The sequence below is a fragment of the Amblyomma mixtum genome, chromosome 2 (assembly GCF_055824585.1).
Source record: "Amblyomma mixtum isolate Tamu chromosome 2, ASM5582458v1, whole genome shotgun sequence".
NCBI classification, from domain to species: Eukaryota; Metazoa; Arthropoda; class Arachnida; order Ixodida; family Ixodidae; genus Amblyomma; species Amblyomma mixtum.
Window position 1 is genome coordinate 238,962,742 of NC_143013.1, and position 19,703 is coordinate 238,982,444.

Here is a 19,703-nt window from a genome sequence, read left to right on the forward strand (position 1 = left end):
AGCTCTAAACGATCCTTGTTGTGACCCTTTTTAATACTCCGCCACTTGCCTTGTGTTAGGTTGGGTGCGGTAAGTCGCATTGAAGCTAATAATTCGTGAGATATGTACTACAGCAGCAACGCACGCGTATGCGTTCCTCTGTAATGGGGCCGTTTTAGTTATTTTGGTTTTGGTTGTTAAGCGTTGGTTGTGCGGATTGAAATGCCCTTTCTTCAAATAATAAAAAAGTTCAAAACTGCCAACGCTATGATGTTTAAAAAAATAAAAAAAGGCGCTACATCCGCTCAATCTTTGACAATCTTGAAAACGGCTTCAAGGCCGGCGCTGCACATTGCTACATAGTGCCTCTATTAACAACCGCTCATCCCGTCTTCTTTGCCGCGTCTCCAGGTACGACAGCTTCGCAGGAAGAGAAAAGGGCGTGTCTTGATTCCCTCACGCTGTAGCGGAGGGGTGCCCGGATGTCCCTCGGAGACGATGCACCTTATAAGATGCGCCGGCACTCTCACTTCGGCTACACTCGCTGCAAGGATTTGCCGCCATGAGGACGTCCGTGCTGTTCGCGCTCCTTGTGGGTGCCGTAGTCGTGGCCAACGCCGAAGAGTCCCACAGTGAGTTTTTTGGCACTGCATTCGCCGGGAAGCGGACTAACCGTGCGCCATTTTCTTCAGTCAAGACATAGCAGAGCACATTTTAGAAAGTACTGCCAGGTGTTCCGAGATCATTCACTTGTATTGGCGTCGATTACGATACATCTTAACAATAAATGATCCAAGTGCTAGGTGAATACAATCTACGTATTCGTCCACTCTCTTTATTTGTGTCTAGTAAGTGGATTACCCGCCTGTTTTATTGAAAAGTCAGTGAAATTATTATTCCCCACGCCCGGAACGCCAGCCAAAACATATTTTCACAAATTATCTCCTAGCCCGTGAAAGAAATTCTGGATAAGAGAAAGGAAGTTTTATTTCTAGTGGTTGTTTGTTTGGGGGTCACCTAATGCCTTCCCAATGTGTAAGGTGCAGGTTTACAGAGAGGTACAAACACCTCCAGAGGCTGGTAATATCATTCACGACAGGTGCAACGCTCATTCTAAGATTGCACTTTGGTGCAGTAATATGATTTTGAAAGCAAAATAAAAGTGAAGATTGTTTCAAAGCGAGTTCTGACATATTTTTCAGCGAGTATGGTGTGGCCATTTTATGAACGGTAGGTCACTTATACGGCTCGTTTACATTGTAACAAAATTTGAAAAATAAGAAAGCAAGAGATAGACAAAGTTTACCAATATGCTTCGAATAAAAAGAGAGGAAAAGTAGAATTAAACCTGATAGTGGCTGTTTCTATACAGCAGCCCCTTCGACTTAAGGATGCAAGTTAAAGCACACCAGTGGCTTTCTGGTGTCTTACAAAAGCGCAAGATGAGTATCTAAAAGCGAAGCCAGTCAGAACAGTCTGCCGATTTTAAATGTCTGCATTTGCCTGCACCAACTCGAAAGAAAAAGATGCTCTGGGCCACTACTGTTCGCTGACTGTGGCTTGTTAAGACTTCGGCTCGTCCATTCACCAAGATAATCAATTACCCGGCTTCCTTGAAACAGCGTACTTTGGCTCGCAAAAGTTGCGAAATAATCTTTTTGTTGAAACTAGCGCAAGTAGTGAACATTTTATGGTGGACTTCTAGCAGAGATTTCATGGTCGTGTTTGCATTGCTCGATTAGTCGACTCCACCGGCGCAATCCACTGACTTTTTTGTTATAATATCTAGCAAAACCTTAAAACGACACATGTAATCGAAAAATTTCGCGACAATGCTGGTGTTATATACCAGGGGCTTCAGTGAAGCCCGGCTGTGTTTTTTTAAATGGAATTTCTGATGTAAAAAGAAGCTTTTTGCTGCCAGTAATACAATCGCTACTGGACGTTGAAAAAACAGGCGAATCATGCTGACTACTGAAGTGGTTTATGGAAATCTGAATACCTTTTTAACTTTAATAGGCCTCTGACAGCAGTTTGAGATTTGTAGCCACGAATTAGTAATAACCATACACGTTTTATAATCAGGAGAACATGAATACCCTCGTTGCTGTGGATCTACAACTTTGGGCCAATTCTGGCGCATTTCGAAGTCCCGGCGCCTGCGGGAATGGCCCGCCGTGACGAGGTACCACGTGCCAATCGCTTCCCCGCCCGGGATGGACCAGCGAAGTGGCGAGGAGCGGAGACAACCGCTGCGCGGGCGGGACAGAGATTATCTCGTGGTACCTCGTCACGGCGAGTCGGATTTGGCTCGCTTTATGCTCTCCACTGGCGCGCCGTTTGCAAACGGCGCGTGAAATGGCCAAACTGGCTTTTTGGGTGCACTGGGTGCTGGGTGCTGGGTGCACTGGCTTTTTGCCGGTGCACCCAACATCGCCATGATGTTCAATAAATATATTCTGATTCTGATTCTGAAAATGCGCTTTCGTCACAAGAAGTGGCGCCCTCTTCGGAGCAGAGGAAATTCGTCTGCTACGGGTTAAAAAAAAAAACGCACGGGGTGGCGCAAGCGCGATCAGGTTCCGCGAGGGGCCAGCTGCACCTGCGAAGTGGCAAGTCTCTGCTTGGCAACTGCCGCCATCTGTGGAGTGCTCCTGTCACTAACATGAACTGCGCATGCGCAGTTGGAGCTGATTTTTTTTTTTTTCAACCAGTGGAGCTGGAGGAGAAGAGGCGTGCTTGCGCAAAGCGGCCTTTTGAAAAGGCGGATTTATTCAGACACAGCGACCAAAGTAATCGCGTTTTAAAAAATCAGAAAAACTGATATCGCTGTTAGTAACGGCCAGCTACAAATGACTAATTACCAGCAGACGGCTATAGAGAATAGTTAAATGGTAACTATCAGAAATTTAGTCAAAAACTTCACTAGATGACACTATACGCCTTTTTTTCACGTCCGCATGGACTAGCGTTATTTGCCGATAATTGCTTGTCTTTGCCTCAAAAAACCTATATTTGAAAACTAGCGGCGGGCATTCCTGAAAAGCCCGGAATACCGTCCCTTAGAAACAACGCGGAATAAATGGCCTGCACTATCAAGCGTTGAGGCTTATAAAATTCCTTATTGGCAACGTATAATGCAATGTCAAACATTTGGGGGACCAAACAAGGAGGTTTGCTCAGTAACTGCTTCACACTCGCGGATGCTAAAAAGTGTGTTACAACACTATTTTTGTGGAAAGGATCAATGTAACTCTCAAGCATTTATTTCGTCCAAGCTGGCGTGATCTATTCTACACATCATTTCTTTAGCCGATGACGTTTACAATGAGGCGACCACATGGAGAGGTGGAAAGGGCGGGGGGGGGGCGGCAAGTATGCTGCTAAGAGCACATAAACTAACTACCGAAAGTGGTAACCGGCAGGAAGCAGTTCGTTGATAAACAAAGCGCTATCTTTATATGGTATAACGGTAGATTTTTCTCAGTCAGTTTTTACTTGTTATTATTTCACTATCTTCGTTAATAAAACTACTCAACAGGAAACAAAACTCTCCTAAAATTTTAATTACAGAGTGGCCTAGCTGGAGCAACTATGGGAAAGGTAGCGCAAGATGCCAAAGGGCTTTCGACCTTCAGCTGGTAAGTAGTGAAATAAATTTCTTCTATATACTTTAAAACTTTAATTACACCACTCAGGAACGCATTACGAAATGGAATGTAAGTTTATGTAGCAGTGGAGTGTCAAACATATACCGATAGTTTATGTCCCACATACTAATTCAGACAAAACATAAGCTATGTCTCCATTGAAAAAAGTTATTTCTACTACTGAATCCAGACCTATTGCTTTGAGAGTGGTTAAATGCTTTGATAACATTAAAATGTGGATTTACGGTTTGTATTATCACGGCTTTAGTTCTAACAGTTACTTAGTGCTACATGATGAGATTAAGAAGTTTACGGGGATACGGTGGCTACAGCTGGCAAAGGACAGGGTTAATTCGAGAGACATGGCAGAGACCTTTGCCCTGCAGTGGGCGTAGTCAGGCTGATGATGATAATGGTGATGATAACATGCGCTCTGAGCAGTCGCGTTCTTCTGCATGATTTCTTAATCACTAATTTTGTTCTTATATTTCTTCAGAATCTAAGTTTGCCGTTTTAGAAAAGCTATTATAAAATTTAATTAGGCCTCAGTAGCATATTAGCGCACAGGGGTCTAAGCTTATAAATACCAGACACAGTAGCTGAAGTCGTTCTGTGCGTCACAAAGGCACAGGCCACTGATTCACAATGTGTAAAACCTGCTCCATATTTTCTTAAATACAGCCTTTCAGGGTGCGTTGCCGGTACATCTGCAAAGGCTTTCCCGTCCGTGCTGTCAATGAAGCTGATGGAGAACCATGCGCTGTAAGTAAACATGCTCTGTTGGGTACAATTTTCTTTATTGTAAAGGTACCAGTATCATAGTTATACACCGCATACAGCGCGAAAATATTTATAGACACGCTGAGATTATCTTGCGCCTGTCGAGCTAAGACGATTGAAAAGCTTGAAATTCTCTGTAAAATTCTAACCTATGAACACTCCTGGGGATACTCACAGCTTGCGACGAGTAATCTTAGAACAAGCAGGAATCACGGCTCTAGTCGTCCCCAGCTTGAAGCTTTGCTGAACAAGAAGTCTAAGAAATGTTTGGCCTTCACGGAGAAAACTCCGCCATAATCTAGTCGCTGCATTATAAACAAAATCAGCGAGCTTCCTACCACTCATTGTGCGAATTAAGCGGCGTGTTTGGGCTGTAACCGCATGCGCAATAACATGCGCAATAACTCGCAGAAAACGCTCCAGTGTTTTTGACTGCAATTTTTGCGGCAGACCACTGGCGTCTTTGTTCAAAACAACCGCAGCAAGACAGCACACAGAAAAAGACACTAAAAAAACGATGTCTGTCATAATGCATTTCTTAAAGCAGCCTCTCCGTCACGTTTCTGGTATTGCGGATTGGAATTCATGTGAGGGCAAAAAGAGTACCGCGAAAGAAAGAAAAAATTAGCTCTGCTAACGGCGATGTGCATCAGAACGAGGAAAGGAGATCTTGGATCAACGCTATGCCGCACTAATCATCATAACGGCTTTGCCATCAAGGCGTTTTTTTTCTTTTCCGAGCACTTTTTAGAAATTTTTACTTTTACTTTTCCTTATTGTAATCTTCCAGAACGCGGATGCTTCGTCATTAGGTCACCGCATCAACTGTATATGATCTGCGTCCGTTGGACGCAGTGCAACTTTGTAAAGTTATTGTCCCTAGTAGGAATCTACTACGAAACTATCTGTGATTTATGTATTTTATCTACACAATAAGCAGACAGACAGGCCTTTTGTTTAAGTCCAAGCAAAGTACAACGTCGAAGCACTCATTGTGGCAAGGTTGATGTTTCTTTCGCAGTAGAGGACGTAATTACGGTCTGATGAGAAATTTTAATATAGCAATGGATCATTTTATGCCCGCAAATTATTTCAATATCCTGATGTGAACAACGCATTGTACACCGTGGCACGTAATTGGGAGCTAATAGTGTTGTAGTCCAGCCTTGGAGATCCGCTTACAAAAATCGTTTTTGACCTCATTGTGCTTTCTTTCCAAAAACTACTGGAGACGGTAATACCTGTTTTTGTTATGAGAGCTCCAATATCAGCTCCGGTTTTTTTTCCGTTAGAATGCGATGCTCAGTCAATACCAGCCATCTTCGAATCGTCCTCAGTGTCTCAAAATATCTCAGCCTGCAAATCTGCTTGGGTGAGTGGGGAGCTGCCGTATATTAAAGCGATATGCAGTGCTCGCCCTTCAATGCGTACTTATCAGTACGCGGATTTTTTATTGCAGTTTGCTCTGAGACAAGCATACGATGGCATAATATAGCTCGTTTAGCTTAGTTTAAGGGGGTTTAACGTCCCAAAGCGACTCAACCTATGAAGGGCGCCGTAGTGGAGGCATCCGGAAATTAGACCACCTGGGGTTCTGTAACGTGCACGACATCGTACAGTAAATGGTCGTCTAGCATTCAGCCAGAATCGAAATGCGACCGCCGCGGCCGGGATCGAACCTGCGTCTTTCGGGCGAGGAGTCGAGTGCCACAACCACCGAGCCACTGCGGTGGCTGTAATGTAACTATTGCAGGAAATGGCAGTTTAAGAAGTCTGTGTTAGCTCTGTATGGAGCGATTTACGTCAAGTTAATTGCCATTACCCGTAAAAGCAGCGTTTTCGTGCCTCGTCTGTAGTAAACTGCGTTAACTTAAGTTGTGGTGCATGCACAGGTACATACCTAAGCACTAACTTTGCAGTTTGGTACGAGGGAGATGGGCGACACGAGAATACCCAAAAAACATTTCCGTTAATATCCTTTTGGATATATGGAGCTCTCCTTTTGCATAACTTGTCCGGTAACACCAAATTAAGGTTTAAGTGCACCCAGCTGATGCAGATATGCGTCTTCAGCATTATTAAGTTCCCATTTATTTTTCACTTAATCATGTAAAGTATTAAAAAAGGAAAGTCGTACAAAATCACGATCTAAAAAAGATGATGACAGCGATAGCAATAATATAGGATGGCAAGAGTCAGCAGAGATAACGCGCTACACTCGTCGTCAGCATACTAGGCTTTCAGAAGAAAAAAAAATCTCGAGGAATTTAGTTCTTACATTTAGCTCGCACATGCTGCCTAAGCAAAACGCAAGAAGTGTCGTTAGCTTTGAAGCAACATGTTCTAGTAACCGGTTCTCCTTGTTTTGTGTGTATGAGAGAAAGGGTGGTTGATATCCAGATGTTCCGAATCAATTTTCACATTTTGCAGCTTTGGTCCTTTCTAGCCGAAATAAAGGCAGGCGGCTCAAGTAAATATTGCTAGCGACCAAACCCGGTCCCTGTGTTCATTGCTTGAGCAACGTGCGCCTAGCTAAGGCACGGCATATTTCAAGAGGCTGCCAGGAGAGTTTTATTCTCAACGCGGCCATAAAATATTGACTAAGTGAAAACTACAAAACATTTTGCTGGTACATGACATTCGTGTTTGCATTCTCACTTTGGATTTCGCTTTCAGGCCCTTTTCCGGGGAACGGGCAAGTGTCAGAATGGCCGATGCGTGGTAGACAGTTCTGGCTGGTCTGTTTCACGTCCCGGCACCGAGGGATCCGGCACCGAGGGAAGGGGCCGACCTGAGCCTACGCCTGAGACAGAGCCTAGCACCGAAGCCGCAACCGAGCCGGCTGTAACTGAACCCGCGGTGGCACCTGAAGTCCCAACTGAACCAGAACCCGTACCCGACCCCAGAGGACAGCCGGAAGTCGCACCTGAGACTCAGCCCGAGCTGGCTGCCGCTCCGGAAGGTTCATCGCCTGACGAGGAACCGTCTCAGGAGGATTCTCAAGACCAACCTCAAGGTGCGCCGGAAGCGGAGCCAACTCCGCAGCCTGGAGAAGCAGAGCCCGAAACTATTCCAGACGGTCAGGGTGAAGCTGAACCGGCGGCACAGCCTGAGGCAGAACCTGAGGTGCAGCCGGAAGCTCAGCCAGAGCCGGAAGTTCCCGAAGCGCAGCCTGAAGAATCACCTGAGGCGCAGCCAGAAGCACAGCCCGAGGCAGAAGCACAGCCTGAAGCCCAGCCCGAGGCACAGCCCGAAGCACAGCCTGAAGCACAGCCCGAAGCACAGCCTGAAGCACAGCCCGAAGCACAGCCTGAAGCACAGCCAGAAGCACAGCCTGAAGCACAGCCGGAAGTACAACCGGAAGCACAACCGGAAGCGCAGCCAGAAGCACAGCCGGAAGCAGAACCCGAGGCAGCGCCAGAATTTCCCCCTGTAGCGCAGCCGGAATTCGTTCCCGAAGGTCAACCGGGCGGTGAATTCCAGCCGGCGCCCCAACCCGGAGGTTACGCTGAAAATGAGGTGCCGCAATAAAGAAGGTGGTAAATAAACTGAAGATATGATGTCAAAGATTTGTTTAAAACAAGTTTGTTTGTTTGTTTATTGGGGTTTAACGTCCCAAAGCGACTGAGGCTATGAGAGACGCCGTAGTGAAGGGCTCCGGAAATTTCGACCACCTGGGGTTCTTTAACGTGCACTGACATCGCACAGCATACGGGCCTCTAGAATTTCGCCTTCAAGAAATTCAGCCGCCGCGGCCGGGATGGAACCCGCGTCTTTCGGGTCAGCAGCCGAGCGCCGTAACCACTGAGCCACCGCGGCGGGGTTGTTTAAAACAAGTGATGACATCAAAACTTGAAGACTGTATACTTGTGAAGTGCCCATGTCGCTTTACGAATTTCTTCAATTGAGAACCGTCTTCAATTGGTGGGAGAAGGCATGCCATTTATGTTCATCTTTCAATATAAAATATCTGGTATGAGGAACAGTTAATAAATGATCATGGCTATCTCGACCTGAAGAGAGCTGGATCAAGATGTGACTCCTGAATTTCTCTTGCATATTACTATTTCAGAGTTTTTTTTTAATAATGCCTCCTGTGTTCTGCACGAACTTGCACTAACGCACTAACTGCACGAACGCTGTTGAAGAATTTGGGGCTGTTGCGTTCTTCTGGGTAAGAAGCTGATTTTTCAAGGTCTTAAAATAGGAAGGAAAGTAAGAAACGCCGTTGATTAGTCGATAAGCAGTCATGCTCCTGATTTTTCACGACACCCGTATATTGTCTACCTTCGCATGCACCAATATGCGCCGTGCGGCGGAGGCCTTTCTTTGTGGACCAAAATTCATTGGTCCATTGGTACACTGAAACTGCCAGAACTTGCCACCCTGTGTTGAAATCAAGAACTGCCTTCAGAGGCTCGCAAAAGAAGCATTTCTTCGCAGCGAAAGTGTTTTTCATGTAACTGTCATTTCGGCCATATGTTCTAATCGAAAAATCATTAGGCGCTTCAAATGGAGCAGGGAGAGCAAGTTATAGGCTTGGCAAACATATGTCTGGATGCTAACGATTCCCAGGATGCCAAAGTCGTGAGCTTTTTTAACACGATAAACACAGGAAGCAGCTGAGGCCTTGCGTGCCGGAGAAGTCCATGCCGGAACAGTACCTCTTCAGAAAACCATGCGCATATAGCGGAATATTTCTCCCCGGCATTCTACAAAAAATAAATCTAGAGCCCGGAAATGAAGAGGCACTTTTCGAGTAAACCTGACGTGAGGGTATTTCATTACAAATAGCCTCATATAGTTGGTTTCTTGAACCTTTGGTATATTATGGCTGACATTCACTAATCGGCTGTTTCCGGCGTCTTTTGCTCGAGCCCCATTTATTTTGCAGCGGAATGAATAGAAAAAGAGTGGCAAAAAGAAATGAAAGGAGACAACGCAAGACTAGGACTAGATTCGTAGCCTCTGTGTGCGCTCCACTTGCTGAGTACGCCGAACAGTCTCATAAATTGTTCCTTTTTTCATTCCATTATTTCCGGCAATGAGTTATTTATTACTAAACGACATCTTCAAGTGAAAAAAAATAACCGTCACTGGGGCCTAATTTACGTGACGGCAATAAAAATCCGGCTCAACCAGAAAATATTCTACTTTCTTTAGCCCTCTTTATTTTCTCAGCGGTGGTTAAAGTGAAACTTTTTACATCCTGGCGTGATTGATCCTGGAAAATATAAAGTAACGGGACTGGAGCCATGTTCACGTTTGAGCGGCAAATACTCCTTGTGAACACTGTAACACTGCAAACGAAACAAAATTTTCGCGTGAAATAGGACACCTCTGCAAAGTGTAGCCTTCGAAATTCTGGTTGACATACATAACTAAATGTTGAGTAAGTATTATTCCTCCTTTGAAGAAAATAAAAAAAATGTTGCGTTATGTGTTGAAATATGATTCCACTTGATGAAAAGCTTTATTAGAAAATATGACAATTATTTTATGCAAGCTATGAAGTCTCTTACAGACTCTTGGGGACATTTTGGTTTTGGTTTTTTGAGGAAAGGAAATGGCGCAGTGTCTGACTCACATATCTCGGCGGACACCTGAACCGCGCCGTAAGAGAAGGGAGGAAGGTGAGAGTGAAAGAAGAAAGAGAGAATGAGGTGCCGTAGTGGAGGTCTCTGGAATAACTTCGACCACCTGGGGATCTTAATCGTGCACTAACATCGCACAGCACAGAGGCGCCTCTTGCGTTTCGCCTCCATCGAAACTCGGCCGCCGCGGTCGGGTCTTTCTTGCGAATTTTTTGACATGTTCTTTTCTGAACCACAGCAGCATTTTGATCTTCCAGCTGAAACCGACACAGCACAACTACAGAGTCAGAACAAAAGCTCAGCCCTGAGAGAGCTCTCCGACTGCACTTTTTGGAGGAATGTGAGTTACGGAGCGCTAACTATGTAAAAATGTCCAAAAAACGTAAATTCAGCCAATGTACCAGTCGAGGCGCAGCTGGTGAGGATCGAAGCTAAACGTACCGCTTGACAACTACAATAAGGAAAGAACCTTAGTCATTTTACAAGTGCTGTCGGCCTACTGGTAAGCACCTAGGCAGTAGTCCTAATATTAAAAGTCTGACGAAAACACAAAATAAGAAAACGGAAGAGTACGTGGCTATAAAACTGCACAACAAGCAAAAGAAAAATATGTCCTTTGTGATAATTTCACGGGTTGACGTAGGACAGGAAAGTTATGTTTTCTGTGCACGAGCGCAGAGCATTAATAAGGACACTGAGTAATCAATGTTGTCAAGTAACGCGTTCCATTCGTAAATCGCGCGCGGGGAAAGGATATTCCTAAATGCATTTGTCATCCACGAATAATCGTTAACCTTTCATATATATATCAAAGAAGCCAACTGTCGCCGAAACCAAGTAGCATTGGGGAATGCTTGCTCTTGTTTTATGAAACATGCGCGTAATAAATAGGGTAATATTAGTATAATTTTTCTTTCGACGAAAGATAACTGATTCGAAAGCAGAACAACAGAGCCACATGCTGCTGGTGCGATCCGCTCTTGTAAAAATGGCCTCTAACCAGTCTATACACTTCTATAGAGTCTATTACCTTCCTAAGATATTTCTTTTTTTCTATTCGTAGTCTATAAAGTCTACTATAAGTGTATGGCCATAAATCTTTAGATTGTCTACAGACTTTTACAGCCTTTGCTTTGCTGTAGACTGTTCTGTATGATTTGTCTATAGAGAGTCTATAGACCTTATTCACAGAAGTATATGGAACGTCAATAGGTTGTCTAAAAAATTTTGTAAGGGCGAGCCCAAAACTTCCGAATTTAGCACCTGGTGCTCTTCCAACTGAGCTAAGGCAGCGGCTGTCCAAAGTTCTGATTTCAAGGTATTTATGTTGCTTGTAACCTAACCTTGAGACAGTTCACAAGCGCCACCCTCGTCTGTAGCGGTGGGCGTAGTAAGTGTGAGAGTAAGCGCGCAAGGGTGCGGTGCCATAATGACTCTGGAAGTTGGAGTAAAGGCCGGCAAATACAGCACGTAGGAGGATTGTTGGTGCAAGGTGTCGTGACCGGTGGCGAACGTTATAGGCATGCTTGCATTTCCTTCAGCCTTGAGTAGCTTCCAGTGAATGCAACTGCTTGCTTTCCGGCGCATATCCGTTGTGCGAAAAACCGGCCTTTTCAGTGTGTCTCCTACACGTGCCTGAGACAACCAAAAATTTTGATGCAGCAACGCATAATGTCGCATTACAAATCTGGCTCATTAAAACAAAGGACCCAGTGCATTTTTTGTGCTTTCAGCAAACAGGTGAAATGAGCAAGTGTCCTTTATATTGGAAAGCTTGAACAAATGTGCAGCAGCGCAGCAGAGTTCTTCGAGTTTGCTGAAACATTTGTAGTCTTATAGTCCACGAGGCTAACCCTGGGATTAAACTGCAATGGAGGAAATGCTTAGCGAACTCTTGGACGGCTCGTAGTTGTTGGTAACTGTGAAGCTGTATATGCCAGGGAATATGACTGCTCAATGTGCTTATTCCTCTGCCCACTTTTCTTCGTTGAGCAAGACAACGCCCACGGTCTCTCTGGCTGCTTTCGATGTTGCAGCTGCTTGCGCCATATTCCGCTTTTGTTAACGAACAGTGAAGAAAAAATTGAAACGTTTGTCGAACCAGTACAGCGTTCTAACAACAAAGAGACGACTCTCCCCGAAAACGGAACTTTTTGGGCTTGGAAAGACCAAACAGTGAAATACGAGTGTCGCCATGAACGGCCCATTTCGCACTTCAGCTGCGTGCACTGACACCACATTTTAGTGCGGATCCCAGAGGTTAAGTAACACCGCCATTCACTTCAAGACGACGGCCACCCGTCTTGCTTGGTGTGAACGTTACGAATTTGAATACAGCGACGAATAAATTTTAAATCACACACACACGCACACGCTCACGTAAGCGCACACACACAGAGATGTGTGTGTTGAGGCCCTATTTGCAGTTTATATTTTTTGGCCTCCCGCTTTGTACACTCCCTATAAGCATGTATTGTACTTTAAATATGCAATAACATATTGCAGTCATCCAATTGGTCGCGGATAACTAAGGCGCACCAATTATCAAACCTATCAGCGTCTTTAGAGTGCTCGGACGCACCTATATTGGAGGAGCTGACACACCTGCGTAAGTAAGGCTTTTTGACGAGATAGTTGGCACATATTCATATATGAAAGGCTGTGCGGTAAAAAGACGTTCACAGGAAAAGGGTACAGTACTAAGTGTAAAGACCACGTAAAGACCACCTGCGTAAAGACCACGAAATTTTGGCCTCACGTTAGCCTCTGTTACATTTTTTGTTACAACTGTGTGCTTGCCACGTCAGTGTTCAAATTAACTGTCCAATTAGTAGGTCGTTGATGATAGTTCTGAGAGGAAAGCTTTGTGTATACTTTGCAAATGCAAAATGGAAGATGCAGTCTTGAAGTGATCATGAAGCATCAGTTGCATTGATTTTTGAAGCTCAGTGACAGTGCGCACAAAAAGCATACGTAGTAGGACGTCAAGAACCGAAGCAGTGTAATGTTAATGGCTTATTTTACCGGCAATGATGAGGAAAATTTGCTAACATAAAGCATTATTACCTAAGCAACTTTTTTCTATCCCCATATGCATTGCCCCCCCCCCCCCCTATGTAATGGAAGAATGTGCGCAAAGAGCATAGAAATAAATAATTTAGCAGTTATTTTGTGGGTGACTTATTTGTGTTATTACAAAAGGGTGGAAATTTGGGCTGGTTGGTGCATGATTAATCTGTTCTTATTCTCTTTCATATACCTAGTTACTAAACTTGTGTAAACATTTTGCATCTTCACTTAGCTTTGCTGCTCTTAACGGAGCTGATGATTAAAGGAGCAGAACGAATGGTTGTTATCTGGGAGCGTTGCTGTATAGATTGCTTGGTCTTTGCTATATTAGGATTGATAGTTCCGGAAACAAGTTATCACCCAAGGTCAGCTTTTTATCTGTCACATAATCATCTTTGTTCAGTGGGGCTCCTTTTACGAGTGCAGACAGCCTAACAAGGTTCTCACATGCCTTGCGATTAGGTTAGGCTGCGTGGATTTTCGGTATGGTAAGTACTCCTCAGAAGCAACATCATTCTTGTTCTTCACCTTCTCCTTCTTTCAGCATGCGTAGTCTGTTTGATGGTCTTTTATTGAACTCCTTGTAGTTGGCTGAACTTCTTGGTTTCAGTAAGTGAATGCACCATACACAACTAACACTGTTTTTGCTTCACTTAGTACTGTTCTTTTCATGCGCAGGGTGCTCAACAGTGGTTTTCACGACATCGCCTGGCTGGCTGAATCACACAAATCTCGGGTAAGTATTGTTACTGCTGGCCATTTCAGTTCTTCACTGCTGTTCTGTAGGTTAGGTACCTGCCCTCAAAAATTTATTTCAGAAATCCTGTTCTTTGCTCGATCTGTCCTTTAGATTTCATTAGACCTGCTGCAGTTGCCAAGAACAGCAAGGGCTTGGGCTAGTATCATGTAGATTCATTGCAGCAGGTTGTGCATGGTTGTTAAATGATACCGTAAAGATGGAGCATATGCAGGAGAAAAACCGGAAACCCCAGCTATGTAATATTTATGGTTTATTTTGTAGCATGTCAGAAAAAAAATGTCGGAGCAAAAATACGGTCATAGTCTTGTTAAGGAGCGTATTTCGATGTGTCTGTTTCAGCTATTCTATCCTCTGTTTGTCATTTTACATGCCTTCTAGCTACCTAAGGTTTACTGCTATCAGAGAATAAACAAAGTACCTGAAGGAATTAGGTGGCATTGAGCTCTATTACTTCACGGGCGACGCGTCTAACGTTTGCTCTATTGTTATTCGAAGTTCCAGCGACAAAGGGATCTGATTCAAGTTCAGCTTTATAAAATATTGCTTACTATCCTGGCCTCAACGGTGCTGCTTTGTCTGTGTGCAGGCTGTTAGAAGTTTTCAAAAAGTCACGTGACGGGCTGGGTTGAGATATTTTGTAAGCCAGGTGTGCACCAGGCACAGCCTTTGCTTTTTCTTTGTGCTTTCCTAATAAAGCCCATTCTGTTTAACCATGTTCTAGGGACATAAAAGCAAAAAGTACCCCTGTTCAATTTAAAATTGACAGTTTCTCTCTCTTTATCGCACTTAGCCACCTTATCAACCAAGTCTAGGATTTTTAAAATTAAGAGACGTCGGTTCAAATCCCATATTGATATTCTACATCTTCACATTCAAAGTCACTCTCGACTGTTTTGCTGTAGCTGACATGAAATCTTATAACTTACTGTCAAGCTCTATTGTATCAACATTAAGAAAAACTTCACTTACAATATGGGTCGTACTTGGAAAACAGATAAAAATGGTACGCATCCTCTCAATTGGGTTCCGACTGTAATTCTTAGATTCCCATTGCCTGCTTCAATTAGTAAAGTCTGTGTCATGGACAACCATCGCAGTGGATTATGGCGCGGCCAAAAATGATGCGAGACGACGTTCACAGGGGCTGTGAACGATGTCACTTGGGTTCCTTTCTCCGGTACGTGTTGCATCTGTTTTTTTTTTACTAAACGTTTAATTGCCCTACTCACGGGACATGCTTGTTTCCTGTTTCATATCGCCTAAACTGGACTTTCCTCATGATATACTTAGCTGTGGGGAAGTCAGATTTAAACATCAACCTTTCACACTTCAGCACTGACAAGAAGGCCACCTGGAGGTTTTATTAAGCAGCTTTCTTTTTTACCCTATGCAGCAGATAGTCAACAAGGACTGTTCTTGTCTCTTCTCCTATTGGCATGTCACCTGAGCTTGACCTCCTGTTACAGCTGATCGGTAATTCAGAAGATTAATTTTGCCCATAACAAGGATTATTTTCATTGCCTCCGTAGCCATGCTCTCAACCACTTCTTTGAGGCATAGCGCCTTCTTCGGTGCTATGTGGTACCGAAATCACAATTTTTAAATATTCGAAGAGCTCTAGTTGTAACTCATTATTGCTTTATAACGCTTGGCGGCGTGCATTCCGTATGTATACTTTAGTCTGATTACGGTAACAGCGTAGGGAAATCGCAAGCATAAATTGTGCGGAAACTGATTTTTTCTGGCTCCATGGAAAATTTAAAACAGTGTCCTCCTTCAGATAGGTAGTCATGTGGTATGCATTCTGTGTACATGTTAGGGTCAGTGGTAAAGCGACAGTGACAACGCTCTGACTGAGCGGCAGTGTGCGTTTTCTGGATATCAAGTTTCAAGGTTTGGGTACCTTTGAGTACTTGAGTTTTGAGTACCTTGAGTATTAATTTTCTACATTACTCAAGCTTGCGTTTTCTTGACATCACTGCCTATTTATCTGGAACTTAGTAGGAATAATACAGGGGCGAGAAAGGTGTAATGTATGAGCACTCAGGGTGCTAAAAACTAGCAAAGCGTGTTGTTGAGCCAACCTATTAAGCAGTTATGCTCCTATAACGTGGCTGGTGGCATGGCTGAGCTGAGAGCGTGATGAAATTGAAAGCTAGCGGTGATGGAAACAAACTTGAATCAAGGCAACCCCGTTCCAGGAGCTTCGAGCACGTGGCGGACGAGTTATACAGAACAAAAAGCTGCACGAAAATCTGTTTCTTTAAGTTCGCAGTCTGCTTTATATTCTTAAAAAGACCGATGACGAACACAATGTATACTGGCTTTTTTGGCATCGGTCACGTCAAGAGCTAGCCCACTGGTGAATCGGAGCTCAGATAAAAGAAATGAGATATTTCTTGCATGACACGTGAACAAAAATCTGAAAATAGTAAAAAGTATGTCGAGTGCGGTAGGCTAGTTTCCTGACAGAAATAACGTTGGATAAATAAAGAGCTTCGTGAACGAATTACTGCATGAACGCAAGTATATAGGTCAGTAGATTACAAACAGTAGAAACTTAAAACGACATAGTTCAAGGCGGCCATGCATGACCAGTTTTGAAGACACTATTAAGTGAAAAACTAAAAATAAGTAGCTAAGTCTTTACGGTGAATCAGGAAGAGAAAGGTCAATTTGCAGCCTTTCAGAAAGGGAAGTGCTTTCAAAAGAGTGGACTAATCATATCCACCTGATAAAAATCAAGATTTCTTATGCATGCTGAGAGCAGCATGCATAAGCATGCATGCTGAGAGCAGCATGCATAAGCATGCATGCTGAGAGCAGCATGCATAAGAAATCTTGATTTTTATCAGGTGGATATGATTAGTCCACTCTTTTGAAAGCACTTCTCTTTCTGAAAGGCTGCAAATTGACCTTTCTCTTCCTGATTCACCGTAAAAACTTAGCTACATGCTGCTCTATGCAGCATGCATAAGAAATCTTGCTTCATGAGTGAAACATGATAAGCACTTATTAGTTGTGGGCTTTCTTCTGTATTTTCTTGGGTGCAACTGGAGGCAACATTTATTTTAGGAGTCTTCATGGGAGAAATGGATCCGGTGCAACTGTTCCTTCCAAATCACACCTCTTGGTAACTTGATTCATTTGTACATAATTTTATTCAGCGCTTATATTGTTTCGATTTTAAGTTGCAGGGACATTTTATTCTGTCAGTAAAATGTTTAATGCGATGTTTGCACTTTAATAAGCCATTTATTACTTTTCTTTCCCACTTCGACCAGTACCTGCACTGAGAGCTAACAACTTTTCTTTTTATTTTTTAGTGTGAAATTTGCTTCAAACGCCACCATGATCCCACTTAATTACCATGGTTCGAACTTCCAAAGCCTTAATCTCACAGCAGGCGTTGAAGAAATATGCTGCGTAGGGACAGTTCACTTATAGTTACGGCGCTGGAGAAGTGAAAAATACTTTACGAACAGCTCATATTTGATGCCTTACGAGCGCTAAAACTCCGTTTGGAGACAATGCAAATGTCTGCCATGCTTGGAAAAAACAATGTGCATACGGACGGTGTATGAGAAAACTTGGTAAATGGGTGCTGTGCTGTCTTATACCTCTTCCTCTATCACTTAGCCTCTTATCTGCAGATTAAAGGTGTGTTTGTGCTCAGGAAACGCCTCGGTACCAGGCAGTTGTTGCATGAAATGGGGGTGCTCTTTCTTTTCCACTCTCGAAGTACAAACTTCTGTCACAAAAGAAACTGCTGTGTCATATCATGCACAAATTTCTAGGAAGCTAGATTCTGCTCAGGTAAAATGTGCCATTTGATTTGTAGAAAACAGCCCAAATGTGAGACAGGAGGGGGAGAGGTAGCACAGCAAGGAGGTTTATCGCTAACTCTCAATAAACAGATTTTGACACCCAGGCACGCAAAACAATGTATTTTATAGAAAATCCTTATCGCCTGTCAGGACATCATGCATCGGGTCTTCATAAAATGGCTTTCATTTAACAGCATTACAAAAAGAAACTACAGCATAGCTAAAACACTTCTTTGCAGCTAATAATGGCATCGCCTAGCAATGCACAGGACGTGAAGGTTAGCAAGGTATGGTAGCAAGATAGCATTGCATTAATCTAAGCTACAGCGGATTTTCAAGACTTCGAACGGCTATAGAAAATATTACCTACAATTCCTTTACACGCCAAAACATCTTGGTGTCGATGAGGATGAGATTTATACCAGCCCTTTTTGTATTTTGCCGGCTCTATTGTCTGGGAATGAGGTCCAAACGAAAAAACACAGCTATTCTTTCTTTATAATTATCTCATTATGTCCTGTAAATTACAAGCATGATGTGTTACAGAAAGAGTAGAAAACATTTTCCCTCTGAAGCGAGGCTTTACGGCGCTATTAGAAGAAGATTACGAAAGAGCTCGCAATATGCGGTACATTTCTGTGTATGGAGCAACGCGTGGCAACATGCGGTAATATTTCTCATTGTTAGATTGAACGAAAAAAAACAAAGACATTGCTGAACCCTTCATGCACGAACCTGTTTTTCTGTGGAGCAGTCACTCTGAGTGACGCTCAAAAAATGACCTTTCATTTAAAGCCCTCGGTCCCACTTGTCATGTAAACCGGATATTTGCTGCATTATCTCTTGACATGAGCAGGAGTACCGCTTCGAACCGGTTCTCACTTCGCACTGCGACGCTTTAGTCAGCTATTACAGGCCGCGAATGTTTTACGACGGCTGCCTCACGGACACATGGTGGGCTTCCCAAGTTAGAGCGCTTCATCTGGTGTGCTGTGTTTCTGAACCCAATTTGTGTTTGGTGGTATGCCACATAACTGTTTCTCAAAATATGAATAAATCAAATGCATGTTGTTTGGTTCGGATGCATTCAAAACTAGAGTTAGGGTTGTATTTTACTGGCTTTGGAAGTCGGTTTAATCAAAGCGAGTAGCAGAAGCAAAAGTCGCCTCGACAGGCCTAGCTCTAGGGAAAATGCCTTCATGTCCCTTTCTCTAGCACTCTGTCGGGAGCAGAGAATTTTGCGGTTGTATTGCATTTCTAAGCACTGTGTCGCGCTGTTTCTGAAATAGCCGGCATTGTGACCGTTTCGAGGTGTGATTATTTATTCTTGCTAGTGGGATTGCTGAAATGCCGACTAGGTCGTGCATGCTGGGACAGAAAGAGCTCATCCGCAAGAGTTCGCATTCAGCTCGTAAGCAATGCTATTAATTAGCTTTTCACATTGTCCAGCCCTCGCGGACCTCGCTCTGCCCAGAAGCATGGCGGTTCTATTAAAGCGGAAGCTTTACTAGCTTAGCACGCTGATTTCGCAGTGTCTGTACAAATGAACTTGAACAGGAAGAGTGGAGCTGCGTTAGTAGCCGGTGACGTATCACGTCTGATCACGCGTCTGATCACCCGGTCGACATTGCTAACCGTGCAAGGGATCTAGCGAGCAATCAATAGGAAGCGTCGACGCGCTAAACGGGCGGCCAAAAGCGATCAACAGCGGTAGCTTGGAAAGCAAAGGAAAGGGGCATAACTGGCCCCCTGGGACAGTGCACACTTCAGTCGCTCTTTAAACTACGTGGCGGTAGTCACAGATGTGCGCTGCATGCGTTGGCATTGACAACGTTGTGGCAGAAACGCGGCACTGAAGCTATAGGTTGTCGGCGTTCATTGTATTCATTCACCAGTTGTCGAGGTTCTATACTCCGATGATTTTGAGAATAGGAAGGGCGCATAACTGGCTCCCTTTGTCATTAGACGCCTCATTGGGGCTTTGAGGTACGCGGCGGTGTTGAGAGAGATATGTGGGCTGCGTGCGTTGGCGATGATAACGTTG

General features: G+C 43.9%; 1 protein-coding gene across 1 annotated transcript; it reads left to right on the forward strand.

The window, feature by feature from the left end:
• Positions 1–501: 501 nt before the first annotated feature.
• On the forward strand, positions 502–7,962 carry LOC149363088 (uncharacterized). Its single transcript, XM_089573362.1, has 4 exons — positions 502–611; positions 3,553–3,620; positions 4,311–4,391; positions 7,086–7,962. The coding sequence occupies exons 1-4, from the start codon at positions 542–544 to the stop codon at positions 7,938–7,940; spliced, it is 1,074 nt and encodes a 357-aa protein (XP_089429488.1). The 5' UTR covers positions 502–541; the 3' UTR covers positions 7,941–7,962.
• The last annotated feature ends 11,741 nt before the right edge of the window (positions 7,963–19,703 follow it).